The sequence below is a fragment of the Bombina bombina genome, chromosome 4 (genome assembly GCF_027579735.1).
Source record: "Bombina bombina isolate aBomBom1 chromosome 4, aBomBom1.pri, whole genome shotgun sequence".
Taxonomy (NCBI): Eukaryota; Metazoa; Chordata; class Amphibia; order Anura; family Bombinatoridae; genus Bombina; species Bombina bombina.
Genome location: NC_069502.1, coordinates 905361112 through 905382338, shown reverse-complemented (window position 1 = coordinate 905382338; position 21227 = coordinate 905361112). Strand labels below are relative to the sequence as shown.

The window sequence follows — 21227 nt, the reverse complement described above, 5'->3', positions numbered from 1 at the left end:
ATTAAAATGAAAGCAGACGAGTTGGAAGGAATTTAGTGGACTTGCGGATAAACTATCTAGATTAGATTATGCACATAAAATAAATCCACTAGATTAGATCAACTCTCTAGCTCTACGGAAGGCTAGGAGGAAAATCAATGATCTCCTTAAGCTTGTGTCACAGAAGCAAGCACTTAAAATGTAACAAGGATTTGACACAGATGGAAATTACGTAGGTAGTTTATTAGCCAGAGCCCTCAAATTTAGATGTTCCCAAACATACATTCGTTCACTTCACTCTCAAGCTAAAGGTACGCTAGAAACGCACACAATATAGATAATTCCTTAATAGAACTGTGTTGGTTATGCAAAACTGGGGAATGGTTAATAAAGGAAATATCTATCTTTTAAAACAATACAATTCTTTTGTAGACTGTCCCTTTGATGCCTTGGTATTTGATTCCACCATGTTTAAAGCATATCTTTCCTGGAGCCACTGTTTTACGCTGTAGGGGATGTGGAGAAAAAAGTTCTATGTTTCTCATCTGGGCATTTCCAAATATTTTTTTCTTGGTATCCTTTGTTGAAAGAAGAGCGATGCACTACAGGGAGCTTGCTGAACACACTGTGTGAGCCCGTGATAAGACACAATTTGCAAATGCAGACCTTTGTTCTTTTACAAGACGTAATCTGGCTCAAAACAGAACCAAATGCCGCTGGCAGTGGGCATTTTTCGGCACTCGTTTGTACACATATGCACATGCCTGATAATGGTATTGTTTTAGCTAAATAAAATTATTTATATTGATATTATTAAGGTAATGGTTATTTTTTTCTTCAGTTAAATAAAACTATTTAAATTGTTATTATTAAGGTAATGATTTATTTTTCCTTCTAATAAAGTGCAGCTGATTAAATATGAATGATTAACCTATTAATCTGGAGATAGTTCACCTCTCAATGATTTCATAATTATCTAGGTATTACTAATAGTATATAGCTAAATTAGTAATTTCTGATATAACTGGAAACATAATCTGAAAAGTTATAAAAAATTAAAGTATAGAAGTATTTTCTATAAGAAAAAACTAAGGGGACGCGCTGTAGTGTTGATAGAAATTGTGTTGATGTGAATGAAATTCCTCTGGTATCGTGTGAGTTGAACCGTGACAGATAAGTATGTGAGAGTAGAGGTGTATATGTGTATATGATTGAGTGAAATCTTGTTAATCAAAGGAGAATGTGTGACTTGTTACAAACCGTAAGACTTGAAACAATTGTGATACATAAGCAAAAAAATCATGAAACAATTGTGATACCTAAACAAAAAATCAGTTGGAATATTGCAAAGAACTAAAGACTTGCAACAAAATATGTGAACAGTTGAATTTGATTAAACTCAAAAAACTGAAAAGTCCAATATGTGATAAGTGTTCAGAGATAAAAAGTCCAAATTCAATGTAAAGGATATATAAAAGAACAAAAGTTCAAAGGATCAAAACAAATGGCTTGCTTCGCTTGAATCCAAGGTGTGATGAATCAGGAAATCTAGGAGGATAGAAAAACAAGGGGCGCCAACATAGTGTGAATCAGTTTGGAAAACTGGAAAACAGTAGTTATAATAAAATCTACTCACAAGTGGAGTGGCACCTAGAACCAACTGGGTGCATACAGGCAGGCTGACATTCAGGACCAGCAGTCAGTACGCTGGGGGTCTCACCTGGGAGACCTGTGGGTGGGTCAGATGAGGTAGATGGAGTCGGCTGTGTATCGTCTGGTGAGCCGGATCGCCACTGTGGAAGTCCAAAGGGCTGTGTTGTTTATCCCAAAAGGGTAGCTGCTCACACGATCAGCCTTGTTTCCAAACGAGTTTCCAATGTCAGTGTATGGAACAAAGGGATAAAAACCAAACTGGGTATAACCACTGCAAACTGTGGTAATATTAAAAAGGCACAGAAAACCGGGTCTGTCTAAAAACAAGTATTTAATTGCTACGCGTTTCTCAGTCCGTAAAGGACCGTTTCCTCAGGCATTTTGTAGAAAACCATGATTTAAATTGAGTCTTACTGACTAGTGATTTAAATAAATGTTATTTAACACCTTAATGACCAATGATGGAATTATTCCATCATTAAACAATTGAGGAAACTGAAGCTGTGTCCTTAACCCCTTAACGACTGAGGACGTGCCAGGCACGTCCTAAAAAAAGTGTCAGTTAATGATTAAGGACGTGTCTGGCACGTCCTCTGGGGTTTCAAACGCTGGAAGTGATCGTGATTGCTTCCAGATGCTTTCAGGGTATTGCAGTGATGCCTCGATATTGAAGCATCACTGCAATACCCTTTTTAAGAACACCAATGCAGAGAGGGCAACTCTGTGGCCCTCTCTGCATCGGCCAGCGATGGTGTCGATCGATGGTGGCATGGGAGGGATACGAGGGAGGCGGGTGGATGGCCCATTGCTGGTTCACTTCCTCTCAGCTGTGATCTGGTTGTGGCAGTGCAGTATAGTATACAGTGAAGGAGGGAGAGGGGAAAATAAAGAATTAATTTTTGGGAAAGGGGACTGGGAGGGGGTGGGGTATTGGGGGGCAGCTACACTACAGAAAAATGGGGTATAATTCTAACAAAAAGCCAAATTTTGACCAAACTGGGTACTGGCAGACAGCTGCCAGTACAAAAGATGGTGGCAAATAGGTAGAGTGGGAGGGTTAGAGAGCTGTTTAAGGGGATCCGGAGGTTGGGGGCTAAGGGGGGATCAAACTAAGCATTATGTATATAAAAATTTTTAAAAAAATCTTTTAAAAAAAAAAAGCCTTTTATTTTAGTACTGCTAGTACTTAAGATGGCGGTGACAATTGTGAGGTGGGGGAGGGAAAAGAGGGGTCAGGGAGGGATCAGGGGGTGGGATGTGTCAGGTGGGAGGCAGATCTCTACACTTAATCTAAAATTAATCCTACAAGCTACCTAATTAACCCCTTAACTGCTGGGCATAATACAAGTGTGGTGCGCAGCGGCATTTAGCGGCCTTCTAATTACCAAAAAGTAATGCCAAAGCCATAAATGCCTGTTATTTCTGAACAAATTGGATCCCAGAGAAGCATTTACAAGCATTTGTGCCATAATTGCATAATTGCCTAATTGCCATAATTGCATAATTTCAGTGAGAAACCTAAAGTTTGTGAAAAAGTGAACAATTTTTTTGATCGCATTTGGCAGTGATATGGTGGCATTAAATATACCAAAATGGGCCTAGATCAATATTTTGGATTGCCTACTAAAAAAATATATACATGTGAAGGGTTATTCAGAGATTCCTGACAAATATCAGTGTTACAATGTAACTATCGCTAATTTGGGGGGAAAAAAGTGCTACTTGTACTTATTGCCCTATAACTTGCAAAAAAAGCAAAGACCATGTAAACATTGGGTATTTCTAAACTCAGGACAAAATTTAGAAACTATTTAGCATCTGTGCTTTTTGGTGGTTGTAGACGTGTAACAGATTTTGGGGGTCAAAAGAAAAAGTGTGGTTTTTTTACAGTTTTGCATCATATTATATATATTTTTTTTATGAAATATTATAAGATATGATAAAAAAAATGGTATCTTTAGAAAGTCAATTTAATGGCGAGAAACACGGTATATAATATGTATGGGTACAGTAAATGAGTAAGAGGGAAATTACAGCTAAACACAAACACCGCAGAAATGTAAAAATAGCCCTGGTCCCAAACGGTCAGAAAATTGAAAAGTGCTGTGGTCACTAAGGGGTTAAGATTTAAACCAAATCCATCCTGATTTAAATGTGTGTTAACATTGCTTTTTCTATCGGAATTAGCAAGGTTTAATTTTGTCTTTTGGTCCCTTTAATGTAATTTTATCTATATATAATAGAATTAATGACACATTCCAAGGGGGAGGAATGTCCATTTAAGTTACTTTTCTTTCTCTATCGCAGTTTTTTAACTACTGTAGTTAATGTTTTACTTTGTTCAAAGCTACAGGATAACATAATTGATCTAATAATGTAAAGGTCACTCAGATTTCAAGTCAACGTAAAATTAATGAGTGATCTTACTTTTTTATGTTTTAACCATGAGTTGCTGTAAAAAAAAATTACATTTTCAGTTGGTTAACAGAGGATATTCAGCAATACCAAATGATATATGGCTAAACATTCTTAAAGGGATACTAAACCCATTTTTTCCTTTCATGATTTAGATAGAGCATGCAATTTTAAGCAACTTTCTAACTTACTCATTATCAATTTTTCTTTGTTCTCTTGCTATCTTTATTTAAAAAGCAAATATGTAAAGCAAAGGAGCTGGCCCATTTTTAGGTTTAGCACCCTGGATAGTGCTTGCTTGTTGGTGGGTACATTTATCCACCAATAAGCAAGTGTAACCCGGCTCCTAAGCTTTACATATCTGCTTTTTAAATAAAGATAGCAAGAGAACGAAGACAATTTGATAATAGGAGTAAATTAGAAAGTTGCTTAAAATTACATGCTCTATCTGAATCATGAAAGAAAAAAATTGAGTTAAGTGTCCCTTTAAAATGACAATAAAATATAAAGTTTTGAACTATTCTATAAAATATTTCCCTCTGGTTCTTCTAAGGCCTCTCCAAAACTCCTCTAAGTCATCCAAACCAGCTAAACATTCATAAGTGGGGGATAATCAAAGATCATACAAACAATATATAAAGATAATAGAGAAAACATATGCAACAGTGAAATAAACCTAATCAGAGAGAAATATTAAAGAATTTCAATTGTTTTAAAAATTTTAAAGTTATTTGGCGGAGTTCACCACACAAATTAGTCAGGAAAAGTTCTAGAAGCAATCTTTAAAGGGACACTCAGGTTAAATTAAATTTTCACGATTCAGATACAGCATGTAATTTTAAACAACTTTCCAATTTACTTCCATTAAAAAAAATGTGCACAGTCTTTTATATTTACAATTTTTGAGTCACCAGATCTTACTGAGCATGTGCAAGAATTCACCACAGACTATACGTATATGCATTTGTGATTGGCTGATTGCTATCACATGGTACAAGGGGAGTGGAAATATACATAACTTTGAAATTTGTTATAAAAAAATCTACTACTCATTTGAAGTTGACTAAGTGCTATTGCATTGTCTTGTTATCTTGCATTTGTTGATTATGCAAATCTAATGTGTTGACTGGTCCTTTAAGTCAAAATTAAACTTTTATGATTTAGATAGAGCACACAATTTTAAACAACTTTCTCATTCACAATTTTTTTATATATAAACTTTCTGAGGCACTAGCTGCTACTGAGCATGTGTTCACAGAATATATGTTCATGCATTTTGTGATTGACTGATGACTGTCTCATGATGCAGTGGGAAGGAAACTTTAACTATATTTGAAATTTGTCAGAAAAAAAATCTACTACTAATTTGAAATTCAAACTAAGGGCTGGCTTCCATTGAGCCGTAATAAAAAGGAGCCGTAAGCTACCGAAGAGGCCGACAGCTAAAAGTAGTTTACGGCTCCAATTTAGTACCAGGTTTCCATCTTAATATTTTGCGCATTGTGTGCAGTCGCTCTTTTCGTGTAGCTGTAAGTAAACGTTGTGTTAACGCTTCCATCCAACGTCTGATTTCTTGAAAATCAATTAGTTGCTATGGTAACCCGACCTTGCACTATCAAATTTACGTTTAACGTCTGTGCTTCTTACGTGTGATCACCTCTAAAGATAAACAAAAACAAAAATACACTTATTTTATTGTTTTAAAATTTAAATGGGAAATGGGTCTCAAAAAACTAATTTTTCCTTTTACACCTAGTTGAGCTGGGTGTAATTTTTTTTCAATGTATCAACAGCATCCGACAGTGTATTAACGGTTTGCGCTTTTATTGGAAACCTTCTATAAGTTATTGCTTAACGGCTCCTAATACTTTCTATGGGACGCAAAAATATTTTCCAGAGCCGTATATTGAGGTATAACTTGCCATAAGGAGCAGTCAATAAACGAAATTGCTTCCGACGCTATATTTATTGCTTTGCGACCTCGCGCAAACCTAATTACAGCTTAATGGGAACAAACAGTAAGTGCTTTTGCATGGTCGTATTATGCATTTATTGATTATGCAATTCTGCTGTATTTTTTGGTCCTTTAAAAATCAGCATTTAAAGGGACAATCAACACTAAAATTGTTATTTTTTAAAAAGATAAATGACACCTTTACTACCCATTCCCCAGCTTTGCACAGCCAACATGGTTACATTAATATACTTTATACCATTTAAACCTCTAAATTTCTGCCTGTTTCTAAGCCACTACAGACAGCCTCTTATCACATGATAAGGAGACTTCTAGTTCATGTGGATCACATTATAAGGAGACTGCAAGTTCACAGGAGACTGCTAGTTCATGTGGGCTATATAGATAACATTGTGTTCATGCCCGTGGAGTTTTTTAAAAGGATAGATAATCCCTTTATTACCCATTCCCCAGTTTTCCATAACCAACACAGTTATATTAATACACTTTTTACCTCTGTGATTACCTTGTACCTAAGCCTCTGCAGGATGCCCCATTATTTCAGTTCTTTTGGCAGACTTGCATTGTATCCAATCAGTGCTGACTCCTAGGTAACTCCACATGCGTGAGCACAATGTTATCTCTATGACACACATGAACTAATGCCCTCTAGCTATGAAAAACGTTAAAAATGCATTCAGATAAGAGGCGGCCTTCAAGGGCTAAGAAATTAACATATGAGCCTTCTAGGTTTAGCTTTCAACAAAGAATACCAAGAGAACAAAGCAAATTTGATTATAAAAGTACATTGGAAAGTTGTTTAAAATTGCATGCCCTATTTGAATCATGAAGGTTTATTTTTGCCTTGACTGTCCCTTTTATGAGAGTTGGACATCTGCAATAAAACAAATTACAAATTAGCAGATTGATCTACAATGAGGATTGCTAGAAAGTTTTGAGTCAAGGGTTTTATTGTGTTTGTGTTTGCCGTACTTGTTATCAGATATATAATAATGTAGCAATTCATTATGAACTATGCAAGATCGAGAAATACTTTCAGAAAAATAGAATAAAATAACTACATTGTAACTTGGGAACAGACACATTGGTAGTCCAGAGAGAACATTTTGTCCATTCACTCTGCCCATTATGTCTAATTATTATAAAAATATAGACCATACTTGACCTTTGGAATCAGGGTGTGAACTTTTGTTCTAAAATCTATTAAAATGCAGAATATGGCTCAGCTTAGTGGCTATTTGATAGTGGAGGTTGGTATATGTGTGTTATGCTCAGTTTTCCAATTAAGCTTGTGTTAAAGGGATCATTCGGCCAAAAATAACCTTCCGTGATTCAGATAGCGCATGCAATTTTAAACAACTTACCAATTTACTTCTATTATATAATTTGCTTTGTTATCGTTATATCCTTTGTTGAAAAGCATATTTAGGTAGGCTCAGGAGCTGCAATGAACTACTGGGAGCTAGCTGCTGATTGGTGGCGGCAAATATATACCTCTTGTCATTCATTCGCTGGATGTTTAGATATCTCCCAGTAGTGCATTGCTGCTCCTTCAACAAAAGATGCCAAGAGTATTAAACTAAGAAGTAAATTGTAAAGTTGTTTTAAATTGTATGCTCTATCGATATCATGTAAGACAAATTTGGGGTTCACGTCCCTTTAAAAGTGGCATTAAAGGGACATTCCAGCAAAAATTAAAATCCAGGTGGCTCCCACTGGAATAAGGCCCTTAATTCCTCCTGTATTTTTTTTTTTGATAAAATTTGTTCTGTTTCTTAAAAATATTATATTGTTGTACTTTTATCTTTTGTACCCATGGACAGAGCTGTGGAATTAGTTGGTGCTTTATAAATAAAGTATAATAATAATAAAAATGATAATAATTTTAGTTTGGAATAGAAACATTTTTGTAATTTACATGTATTGGCAAAAATGCTTCTAATAAAAGCTATAGCTGTTTCAAATGTGTATTTAAGTATGCACCGTGCACCAGCATTTTAAACACAACACTAGCTCAGAGAATCTAAGGTGCTTGTACCATCTGGTAATGACGCAGTTTGTTAATTGCTGACATGATACCCCCTAGCACTCTGAGCAGCTGCATTATTTAAAATGTTGGTGCACTGAGAATATCTAGATATGATTCAATGCAGAGACAAATGTTAACACTAAAACAGTGATAACTTTTAATAGAATAATTTTTGCCAATACATGTATATTGCAAATATGTTTCTATTTAAAAATGTAATTAAAGGGACATGAAATCCCAATTTTTTCTTTTATGATTTAGAAAGAGCATGCAATTTTAAACAACTTTCTAATTTACTTCTATTATCTAATTTGCTTTATTCTCTTGATATACTGTGCTGAAAAGTATATCTAGATATGCTCAGTAGCTGCTGATTGGTTGCTGTACATAGATGCCTCATATGATTGGCTCACCCATGTGCATTGCTATTTCTTCAACAAAGGATAGCTAAATAATGAAGCAAACTAGATAATAGAAGTAAATTGGAATGTTGTTTAAAATTGTATTCTCTACTTGAATCATGAAAGAAATTTTTTGGGTTTAGTGTCCCTTTAATCTATGTACATATACATTTTAACCAGAATATCCCTTTAAACACTGCTTGCTTTGGTGTAAAAATTATGCTTGTCTGGCGCCCCCTAGAGAAACCAAAAAGCAAAATCTGTAACCTAGGTTTTCTTAAAAAGCTGTAAATCTCACAAACCAGCTATTTGATTTGCAGCCTTTTCAAGAAACCTAGGTTATAGATGCTGCATTTTGGCCTCTCTACAGAGTCTACGAGAAGTATACACTTTATAATAAAATTCAAGACGTTTAATGTCCCTTATTTATTGCTCTATCAGTTTTGCTTTTGCAGAAACTGTTAGTCTGTTTTCAAATGACCAGTCAAACTTATACTCATTACTAGACGTGAAAATCTACATCTTTGTATGTTGCACTTTTACAAGATTAAATCCGGTCCCGAAAAGAGCCACCTCGCATTTGGATACTAACAAATGATCCTAATGCACACGTCTTCTTTTCACTCAGCAGAATATCTCATAAACGTTTGTTATCATAAAAGTTTTAGTGCTACTATCCATGTTCTACATCAATCAAAGAGAGTTAATTAGTTATATGCAGAGGTGGACTGGGTAGGGTGGCATCTGTCCCCCAGGCTTCCGTTGGTAGTGAGATCAGGGCAGATGCAGGCACAGTGGTGGCAGTTTATTGTTATAGGTGTGCCCATAGAATGTACCTGGGGCAAACAAGGCACTTGCCTAGGGCAGCAGATTGGGTGGGGCAACTACAGTATATGTGTAAGAAATGTACAGTTATTTTAGAAGTATTATATTGGTATATAATGCGAGATTTTGCCCAAAGAGCTTACATTCTAAGGGGGTATAATAAGAGACAGCCCATGGAACCTATAGTTTAGGGGTAGCTCTGAACCTTTTTATTATTCAGCTAGCTATTGCCTTTAGTTCTGTTGGCTTTCAGCAGTTAGTATTATGTTTGTGGAAGTATTGTTTCAAGAAATCTGTTTGTTTGTTTTTATGTATATTGCAGCAATAGATAGATGTGTGTGTGTGTGTGTATGCGCATGTTTGTATGTGTTTAACTGTGTGTGAACATTTATTTTGGAAATGCCTAAAAAAATCATATTACTCCTTGACCAACAAGGGCCTAAAACCTTAGGGGGGCAGCAGGATTTTGAGTGCCTAGGGCAGCACAAAACCTAAATGCGCCACTGGCTGCCCTGTAAATCACCGTATAGGGTAATCGCATCACATTTAAAGTGTGCACAATCCAATCAGCTTTTTACTTTAGCTATTATTAGTGCCGTCAGTAATAAAAAAAATATCTGTAGGCTGTACGCTGCCCTATATGAGTGCTGCAGAAAGGATAACATGATAACCATGGAGTTGCTACTAATGCAGAGGAATCTGAAATCCCATAAGTGTAAACAGTCTTACTTTATTATTTATTTTGTGTTTTGCTGCAGCTGGTTTTTCATGTAATATAAAATATTAAATTTTTAGGTAAAAATACCTGAGCCACTGGATTGCACGTGCCCCCTAGGCCAAAAATCTCCAGTCCTCCTCTGGTTATATGTATATCATTATAGATTAGATAGATAAAGTTATATCAAAGTCAAAATTAAACTTTCATGGCTCAGATAAAAAATAAAAAAATAATCAAAAATTCCAATTGACTTATATAATCAAATTTACCTTTCTCTTGGAATCCTTTGTTAAAACGTAGCTCCTTTCCATGACAGCATACTAAGATAGAATAGGTATTCAAAGGGGCGAAGGGAAGGAGCAGGGGGTGTCTGGCCTCTTTTCTAATAAGCTCCAGTCCTCACAAGCTTAAAGAATGAAATAGGATAATGTAATAAAACGAAAAGGGCGCTCTACACCTGACAATGCAAATAAATTTCAATAGATCTCAATGTTTAAAATAATGAAATATTTTATATAGACCATATAGAAAAATATATAATAAAAATAATATAAAATTTACTAGCATAAAGGTAAAAATACCACAAGTGAAAACGCTGAGAGGAACTGAGAGAAAGCGATGTGAGAAGCTGCGTGTTTCTTTTTCCTTTCAAGGAGGGATTGCAATCTTGCTGTGGTGAGGTAACGTTAAAGCGGTCTATGTTTCCCAACTTTTAGCCAAAGAGGCTCTGTTCTGGGGCGCGATTACATATATGGCACAGGCTTCAGTGCAAGTGCTGCAACCCGCGCCGCCCGTAATTTCACCTCGCACATCGGGGTATTACATAAACCCCCGTCGGAAATTCAGTGCCGTAAGTCGGATAAACTAGCGGGGCCCCATTACATATGGTTTTTGCGCGGGTTTGGTATCCTATATACAGCGCCGCATATAAATGCGGCACGTATATTTCACCCGTCGCATGCAATTTTTACTCCCATAAATCGGTATCCAATATCCAGCGCAAGGACTTACGTGGCGAGAATGGAGAAATCTTACTCCATTTTTACCTCTCCATAAAAGGCAGCCGTAGCAAGCCTTCCGCTGAGTATGGGAGCACCGTAATGCCCGAAAATGCCTGCAAAAATAAACTAACACCTAACGCATGCACAATGTCTGCCTGTCAACCGCAATACACCACCGCAATAACTAATAAAGTGTATTAACTCCTATATCCGCCATCAAACCCACACCGCAAGTAATAACTAAATTATTAACCCCTAAATCCGCCAACCCCAACATCGGAAACTACCTATTAAAACGTTTAACCCTTAAACCGCCATTAACCCACAACGCAATAAACCTATTAAAGTATTAATCCCTAAACCGCCATAGCCCACAACGCAATAAACCTATTCAAGTATTAACCCCTAAACCGCCATAGCCCACAACGCAATAAACCTATTAAAGTATTAACCCCTAAACCGCCAAAGCCCACAATGCAATAAACCTATTAAAGTATTAACCCCTAAACTGCCAAAGCCCACAACGCAATAAACCTAACCTCTAACCTAACCCCCCTAACCTAACACCCCTAACCTAACACCCCCTAAATGAACCCAAATGACCTAATTAACCAAATACTAAAGTTACTATTAAATTTAAAAAAAATAACACTACTTTAAAAATACAAATAAACTAAGTATAAATTAAAGGGACAGTCTAATCAAAATTCTGGAGTAGACTTTCCCTTTAAGCTACAATTACAGAAAATAAAAAAATCTAAGATTACAGAAAAAAATAAAGAAAATTACAAAAAAAAGCCCCCCAAAATAAAAACACCCCCTAATCTAATAAACTACCAGTAGACATTAAAAGGACTTTTTGCAGGGCATTGCCCCAAGATAATCAGCTCTTTTTCCAAAAAATACACAAACCCCCCAACAGTAAACCCCCTCACCCACCAAACCCCCCCAAATAAAATAGCCTAACACTAAAAACCCTAAACTACCCATTGCCCTGAAAAGGGCATTTGTTGGGCATTGCCCTTAAAAGGGCATTCAGCTCTTTTTCTGCCCACCCTATCTAAATAAAACAACCCCCCCAAAAAAAAACTTAAAAAACCCTAAGTCTAACCCCCAAGTGGTCATTACCTGTCCTGAAGTCCGGCGGAGAAGGTCCTGTTCCAGGCGGTGAAGTCTTCTTCCAAGCAGCGACCTCTTCTTTCTTCTTCCAGGGTGGAGTTGAAGACCGATGACCACGGAGCTGAAGACCGGCGACCCTGGAACTGAAGACCAGCGAGCCTGGAACTGAAGACCGGCGACCGTGGAGCCATGGATCGTGGAGGATCCTCTTCATACGATCTCCGCCGTACACTGAATAGGAATTCAAGGTACGCGATTAAAAATGGCGTCCCTTGAATTCCTATTGGCTGATTTGAGCCTTCAAATTCAAATCAGCCAATCGGATGAGAGCTACTGAAATCCTATTGGCTGTTCAAATCAGCCAATAGGATAAGAGCTACTGAAATTCTATTGGCTATTCAAATCAGAAATGATGGGTGAAATATATGTGCCGCATTTATATGCGGCGCTGTATATAGGATACCAAACCCGCGCTAAAGCCAGCGTTGCCGGCTTTTGCGGGCGACGCCACATATGTAATGGGGCCCCTTATATTCAGCATAGCTGTTTGAGAGTATTGGGACAGTCACATAGTGACACATTGGAACTGTGAAATCTAGTTTATGGCATATATATCCGTATTGTCGGAAAGACTTACCTGAACAGAATGGCTTTTTGAACTTTCAAATAAGGTGGTATTTTTGGACTTTCAAATAAGATGGTATTTTTAACTTTATGCTAGCAAATTTAAGGGACACGTCCCTGATTTTTAATATTGGTTATATATTATATTTTGAATACACTGCTGCTGATATATTACTGTTGCTATCTTCTTTATTTATAGATATATGCATATACTGCCGCTGATATATTGCTGCTGGTACTATCTTTTATTTTAATATATTGCTGCTGTTATTATTTGTTATTATTTTTATTATATATATATATACTTAGATTTTGCAAAGGCATTTGATACAGTGCCACATGAGAGATTAATGCACAAAATTAAGGGACTGGGAATAGCTGAAAATGTTAGCTCATGGATAAATAACTGGATAAAAGATAGGGAGCAACGAGTAGTAGTAAATGGATCATACTCAGATTGGACAAAGGTAATCAGTGGCGTCCCCCAGGGATCAGTACTGGGCCCTGTTCTTTTTAATATTTTTATAAATGACTTGGAGCAAGGATTAAATAGCGACATCTCTATTTTTGCAGATGATACTAAATTAAGTAAGGTCATAAGGTCAGAGCAGGACGAACTCTCTTTACAAAGGGATTTGCTAAAATTAGAAATATGGGTAAGTGAATGGAAAATGAGATTTAATACGGAAAAATGCAAGGTTCTACATTTTGGAAGTAAAAATAAGCAGGCTACGTATTTTTTAAATGGGACAAGACTTAGCCAAACACAGGAGGAAAGGGATTTGGGAGTAGTAATAGATAACAAGCTAAAGATGGGTGCACAATGCAGGGCAGCGGCTTCAAAGGCTAATAAGATACTAGCATGTATTAAAAGAGGCATTGATTCAAGGGAGGAAAGCATAATTCTGTCATTATATAAAGCCGTGGTAAGACCTCACCTTGAGTTTGGAGTGCAGTTCTGGGGACCAATTGCTAAAAAAGATATTGCAGAACTAGAAAAAGTTCAGAGAAGGGCCACAAAGCTAATAAGGGGATTGGAGAAATTTACCTATGAGGAGAGGCTAGCCAAATTGGGTCTGTTTTCTTTAGAAAAAAGGCACTTGAGAGGTGACATGATTACTTTATATAAATATATTCAAGGCCCATATACAGAGATGGCAGAAGCTCTGTTTATTCCAAGAAAATTGTTTCTGACAAGAGGTCATAATTTAAGGTTGGAGGAAAGGAGATTTAATCTCCTGCAACGGAAACGTTTTTTCACTGTAAGAGCAATAAAATTGTGGAACTCATTACCAAAGGAGGTAGTGAATGACAATACCATAGATACATTTAAAAATAGTCTGGATAAATTTCTGTATATAAACAAAATTCATGGATATGATTGCTAGTATTAAATGGGTCACATTTTAATGGGGTTATTTAAGCTTAACTGGAGCTTTTTGTAAGTATTTTAGATTTGTATAGGTTGAACTCGATGGACTTCAGTCTTTTTTCAACCTTATCTACTATGTATCTACTATGTATATTATTTTTATTATATATTTTCTATATGGTCTATATAAAATATTTCCTTATTTTAAACATTGAGATCTATTGAAATTTATTTGCATTGTGAGCTGTAGAGCACCCTTTTCATTTTATTACATTATCATACTAAGGTAGGCTTAGGAGCGTGCACGTGTCTTGACAGCAATTATTTACAACAATGTTTATTACAAATCTATACATATGTATTTTGGCCTGAGACAACTAGGCCTGTGCCTATGACAATTTGCTTTAAGGGGGCTGCACATTTGAGGGGTAGAGCTATGGCACGACACCTTCCCACTCGAATGCTCTCCAAATGTTGTTTTTATTACAAATCAATGGGGAAAATGTGTCTAGTGGTGGTGCATGACTTCTCCTTTTTCTATATGGTCTATATAAAATATTTCCTTATTTTAAACATTGAGATTTATTTGCATTGTGAGCTGTAGAGCACCCTTTTCATTTTATTACATTATCATACTAAGGTAGGCTTAGGAGCGTGCACGTGTCTTGACAGCAATTATTTACAACAATGTTTATTACAAATCTATACATATGTATTTTGGCCTGAGACAACTAGGCCTGTTCCTATGACAATTTGCTTTAAGGGGGCTGCACATTTGAGGGGTAGAGCTATGGCACGACACCTTCCCACTCGAATGCTCTCCAAATGTTGTTTTTATTACAAATCAATGGGGAAAATCAGAGGCGTAACTAGAAACCACAAGGCCCAGGTGCAAGAATCTAAGAAGGGCCCCCCCACCACCCCTTCCCCCTCCAAAAAAAGGTGAATTTAATACATATATATATTTTTTTTACATTTAACACAGAAAAAAATGTGAATCAGATTACATGTCTGCAAAAGGAGGTACCCTGTGCCCACAGTCTGTGAGATGGTCTGACCCCCTATTACTGTATATATATATATAGTGACACTATTTAACCCCCCAGTACTGTATATAGTAAGTTAGTGACACAGTCTGTAATCTGCCGGTGAGATGGCTGGCCTGACCCTACCCGCCCAGTACTTTATAATGTGACCACAGTAGTCAGTGATATGGTCCACCCCCCATACTGTATATAGTGGTACTGTATAGTGACACTGTTTACCCCCTGCCCCCCATGCTGTAGTAACAAGGTCTGTAATTTGCTGGTTCCACAAACATACACAAACACACATACATGCATAAATACACACACAGCCACATACATACACACACACACACCATACACACACATAAACACCAATGGGTAAAACAGAAACACTAACCCCTGTAGTCATGTCACACTCACATGATATCAGTGCAGGCAGTGGTAGGTTAACGTTTTTTATAAAAAAAATAAAAATAAAAAATAAAAAATTATTATTTTTTTTTTTTTAAGCTGGGTCCCCACCCTCAGGGGCCCAGTCGCACCTGCGACCTCTGCACCCCCTGTAGTTTCGCCCCTGGGGAAAATATGTCTAGTGGTGGTACATGACTTCTCCTTGTGTCTATGGCCTCCTATTGTGAGAAATACGTAAAGATACGCTAAAATTGGTGGGTAGTGGGGGGGGCAGCAGATTTCACAGTGCCTATTGCAGCACAAAAACGAAATACACCACTGCATATAGGACTGAAGACATGTGCACGCTTCTAAATCTACCTCAGTATGTCCTCATTGAAAGGAGTTACGTTTCACCTAAGGAAACTAGGAGTAAGAAGCACATTTTATAATAAAAATTGGAAAGTTTTTTTTTAAACTGTACACAATATCATACAAGTTTCATTTTGACTTTAAACCCCTTAATGACAGCCAACGTCTCTGTAGCCCATACAGGGATGTAATAGCGCATGTCTCATTGACAGTGGTAACACCTCGCTATATCTGCATCATGCCCCAGGCCGTGAGGTTTGCAGAAATAGTGAGGTCTCATTGCTGTCCGCAATACCTGTGATTTTACAGTCCTGGAAGATCCTTTCTGGTTTAGCAGGGAGTTTAAAGACATGAAAAAATGCAAAAGGAAAATGTTAGAGCATTTTATCACAGTACTACTGATTGTATATAACTACGGTATGTGTTTAACACCTACAAATGAATTAAACACATAGTTAAAGTCAGCTTCAGAGCAGCAGTGCACTACTGGAAGCTAGCTTGAACAGACATTAAATACTAAATAAATGCTAGATAGAATGATGCATTCGAAAGAAAAAATTAGTCTGGGAATAACATGTAGATGTTTTTTTTTTTTTTTTAAAGTTTCACTAGTTGTTTAAATATTAACAAAATAAGTGTAAAGTTTAGTGTCTATAAAACAAAGGGGCACTGCCATGTTGTAACTTAGGGACAGTAATAAATAGGTAACTAGAGTGTGCAGCCAATGGTGTCGATTTAACAAGGGCCGAATGGCCCCTGTTCCCCTTGTTTCCGTGCAAGCCTTCAGGCTCACTGGAAACAGCAGTTAAGAAGCAGCGGTCTTAAAACCGCGGCTCCTTAACTGTATCCGCCGCCTCTGAGCGTTGTACAGCAATCAACCCGATCGAATACGATCGGGTTGATTGAAACCTCCTGCTAGCTAGCGAATCTGCAGGGGGGCGGCATTGCACAAGCAGTTCACTAGAACTGCTTGTGCAATGCTAAATGCCAACAGCGTATGCTGTCCGCATTCAGCGATGTCTGTCGGATATGATACGCTGCAAATCAATAGAAGTGAATTTAAAAGTGTCTTAAAACTAAGTTCTCTATCTGAATCAGGAAAATTTAATTTTGACTTTCATGCCCCTTTAAAGGGACAGTCAACACCAGAAGTTTTGTTGTCTAAAAAGAAAGATAATCCCTTTATTACCCATTCCCCAGTTTTGCATAACCATCACAGTTATAATAATACATGTTTTACCTCTGTAATTACCTTGTATCTAAGCTTCTGCTGACTGCCCCCTTAGTTCAGTTATTTTGACAGACTTGCATTTTAGCCACTCAGTGCTCACTCCTAGGTCACTCCACGTGCATGAGCTCAATGTTATCTATATGAAACACATGAACTAATGCCCTCTAGTGGTCAAAATGCATTCAGATTAGAGGCAATCTTCAAGGTCTAAGAAATTAGCATATGAACCTCCTAGGTTTAGCTTGCAACTAAGAATACCAAGAGAACAAAGCAAAATTGGTGATAAAAGTAAATTTGGAAGTTGTTTAAAATTACATGTACTATTTAAATCATGAAAGTTTTTTTTTGGACTTGACTGTCCCTTTAAATCACATATTTATTATGTACTAGAAGCTGAGCTCAATGTTACATATTATTTCTGCCATACCTTCTTCTTCTAGCTGAATATCAGTGTTGTCTTGAAGATCTTCATCCACCCATGGGCGAGATTCAGTTTTCCTTTTCTTATCTTCTACTTTTTTACTTGTTTTTCTCATGCTTTTCAATATCATCACAAATAAAACACATATAATGGCTGCAAATACAGGTGTTAATGAGGAAAAAAATGCCATGGTCAGCCATACAGCTGTCCGTCTGCAGTATATATATATATTTTACTGTTTCTGTTTCATAATCAAGGACAAGCAAAAAGGGGAGTAACTTTTCCAGGACAAATAGAAGTTGGGTATTATTTCACAACAGACTTTGTTCTGGAACAAGTGCTTTTCATTTGTATGCTTCAGTGAGGCGAAATGAAGTAGCTTCACACTGGTTTTCATAAACAAAAATGTGTAGCAAGTTACAATAAGCCAGATAATAATATCTGCAAATACAGTGAATTGCATTAAAGGGATACAAAGGGGAAAATTGAAATGTTTCTGGCTACATTTCAAGAAGAATTTTTGCAATATACTTTCATTAGCAAAAATTCTTCTAGTAAAAGTTATTGCTGTTTTTCAGAGGCATACTGACATATCCTGTGAACTCCCTTGCACCAGTTTTCAAGCTCAGAGAACTGGCGGTGTATTGCTGGCTCTCTGAGAAGGTGTGGTGTTTGAATGCTGGCGCATATGTGTGTATGCTCCTGATAAGCAGAAATTACTTTTACTAGAAGCATTTTTGTTAATCAAAGTATGTTGTAAAAATGCTTCAATTTAAAATTGAAATGGACATTTCAATTTTGACCTTTCTATACCTTTAACTACTACTCTAATACATTGAGAATACAAGTTGTGCGCTAAACCCGGTGCGTAAATAACGCAAAATATTTAGCGGTATCGCACTTTACATAGCGCTGCCATTACAAGTTACAGAAAAACCTTCTTGTGCTGTGCGTTATGGTGCGTTAAGCTCCATACCGCACAATAGCCAAGGCCTGACTTGACGTGCTTGTGCATGTTTTCCCCCATAGACATCAATAGAGAGAAAGTGTTTGAAAAAAACTAACACCTGCGGTTGCAGAATGGCGATCGAGATAACGCAATCCCCATTGATGTCTATGGGGACAAGAAAGTTATGTAAAAACCTAACACCCTAACATAAATCCCTAATCCGCCGCCACCTGACATCGCCGACACTAATTAAAATGATCAACCCCTAATCTGCTGCAAACCCACATCGCTAACACCTAACTAAACCTATTAACCCCTAAACCGCCGGCCCCCCACATCACAACACACTAAATTAACTATTAACCCCTAAACCACCGGCCCCCCACATTGCAAATGTGAATTAAAAAAACCTAAGCTTAAACTATAAATAAAGCTAATATAACTATTTTAAAAAACTAAAATTAATGAAAAACAAAAAACCTAAGTTACAGAATTAAAAAATCCTAAACACTACGGAAAAAAACTAAAAAACTAACATTACATAAAATCAAACATTAATATTACAAAAAAACTAACAAAATTATCCAAAATAATAAAATGAAACCTAATCTAATACCCCTATTAAACAAAAAAGCCACCCCAAAATAAAAAAAAAACCCTAATCTAACAATAAACTACCAATAGCCCTTAAAAGGGTCTTTTTTAGGGCATACCCTTTAGGGCATTACCCTGAAGCAATCAGCTCTTTTACATAAAACACTTACAAAGTACCCCCTAACAGTAAAACCCCCCACCCAACCAACCCGCCAAAATAAAAAACCTAAGCTACCCATTGCCCCTAAAGGGGAATTTTTATAGGCATTGCCCTTAAAAGGGCAATCAGCTCTTTTGCTGCCCATTAAAAACATCCAATAAGAATTAAGCAGCTCTCATCCTATTGGCTGATTTGAATATTTCAGTTAATAGGAATGCAAGGTATCCCAAATATAAAAGCGGTACCTTGCATTCAATCTTCAGTGTGCGGCGGAGATCACGGGCGCGATCCGATAAAGATCGTAGTTTGCGGCGCAAGCGAGGGAACCCCCGCCGCCAGTCGCCAGTGACTTACGGCACTTTAGAAACTGCTGGCGCCTACAAAACCTGACTAAGTTATGAAATCACCCGTACTGTCTAACACGCCTCCCAAACATAGCCCGACATGTCTAACCCTCTATCCACTATCCCCCCTCACTCTCCTAATAATAAATGCATTATCTCCTAAACCGCCGCTCCCGGACCCCACCGCCACCTAATAAAGTTATTAACCCCTAAACCGCCGCTCCCGGACCCCTCCGCCACCTACATTAACTACCCCCTAATGTGAGTTCCTACCCCGCCGCCACCTACATTAACTACCCCCTAAAGTGAGCCCCTATACCGCCGCCAGCTACATTACCTACCCCCTAATGTGAGCCCCTATACCGCCGCCACCTACATTAACTACCCCCTAATGTGAGCCCCTATACCGCCGCCAGCTATATTACCTACCCCCTAATGTGAGCTCCTACCCCGCAGCCAGCTATATTAAAATTATTAACCCCTAATCTAATCCCCCTACCCCGCCGCCAGCTATATTAAATAATGAACCCCTAATCTAATCCCCCTACACCGCCGCCACCTATATTAAATTAATTAACCCCTAATCTAATCCCCCTACACCGCCGCCAGCTATATTAACTATATTAAACCTAATTATATTAGGGTTAATATAGTTAATATCGTTGTTATATTATATATATTAACTATATTAACCCTAATTATATTAGGGTTAATATAGTTAATATTGTTATTATATTATATATATATATTAAGTATAATAACCCTATCTAACTCTAACATCCCTAACTAAATTCTTATTAAAATAAATCTAATTAATATTAATATTATTAATTAAAATATTCCTATTTAAATCTAAATACTTACCTATAAAATAAACCCTAAGATAGCTACAATGTAATTAATAATTACATTGTAGCTATTTTAGGGTTTATATTTATTTTACAGGTAACTTGGTATTTATTTTAACTAGGTACAATAGCTATTAAATAGTTAATAACTATTTAATAGCTACCTAGTTAAAATAATTACCAATTTACCTGTAAAATAAATCCTAACCTAAGTTACAAATACACCTACACTATCAATAAATTAAATAAACTACAAATATCTAAACTAAAATACAATTAAATAAACTAAACTAAATTACAAAAAAAAACCCACTAAATTACAAAAAATAAAAAAAGATTACAAGAATTTTAAGCTAATTACACCTATTCTAAGCCACCTAAGAAAATAACAAAGCCCCCCAAAATAAAAAAATTTCCCTACCCTAATCTAAATTTAAAAAGTTAACAGCTCTATTACCTTACCAGCTTTTTGCGGGGCATGCCCCAAAGAAATCAGGGGGTCGATCCGATAAAAATCGTCGCCCGCAAAAGCCGGCGACGCCAAGAATTGCGCGGATTTGGTATCCTATATACGGCGTAAGCTAGAAGTTACGCGCGTATATTTCTGCCGTCGCCCGCAGTTTTTTGGGCCATAGGCAGGTATACCAAACCCGCGCAGTTTGGTATCCAATATGCAGCGTAAGGACTTACGTGGCGAAAATGGAGAAAACTTACTCCATTTTCACCTCGCCACAAAAAGCAGCCGTAAGAAGCCTTACGCTGACTATTGGAGCCCCGTA

General features: G+C 37.0%; 1 protein-coding gene across 1 annotated transcript in view; it reads right to left on the bottom strand.

Annotated features, from left to right (window-relative positions):
- The window catches only part of IYD (iodotyrosine deiodinase), a 105567-nt gene extending 87782 nt beyond the window's left edge, over positions 1-17785 (bottom strand). The window contains exon 1 of the mRNA XM_053711830.1: positions 17560-17785. Coding sequence (XP_053567805.1) covers positions 17560-17743 — 184 coding nt within the window. The 5' untranslated portion in view covers positions 17744-17785. The remainder of the gene's footprint in view (positions 1-17559) is intronic.
- Between the last annotated feature and the right edge of the window lie 3442 nt (positions 17786-21227).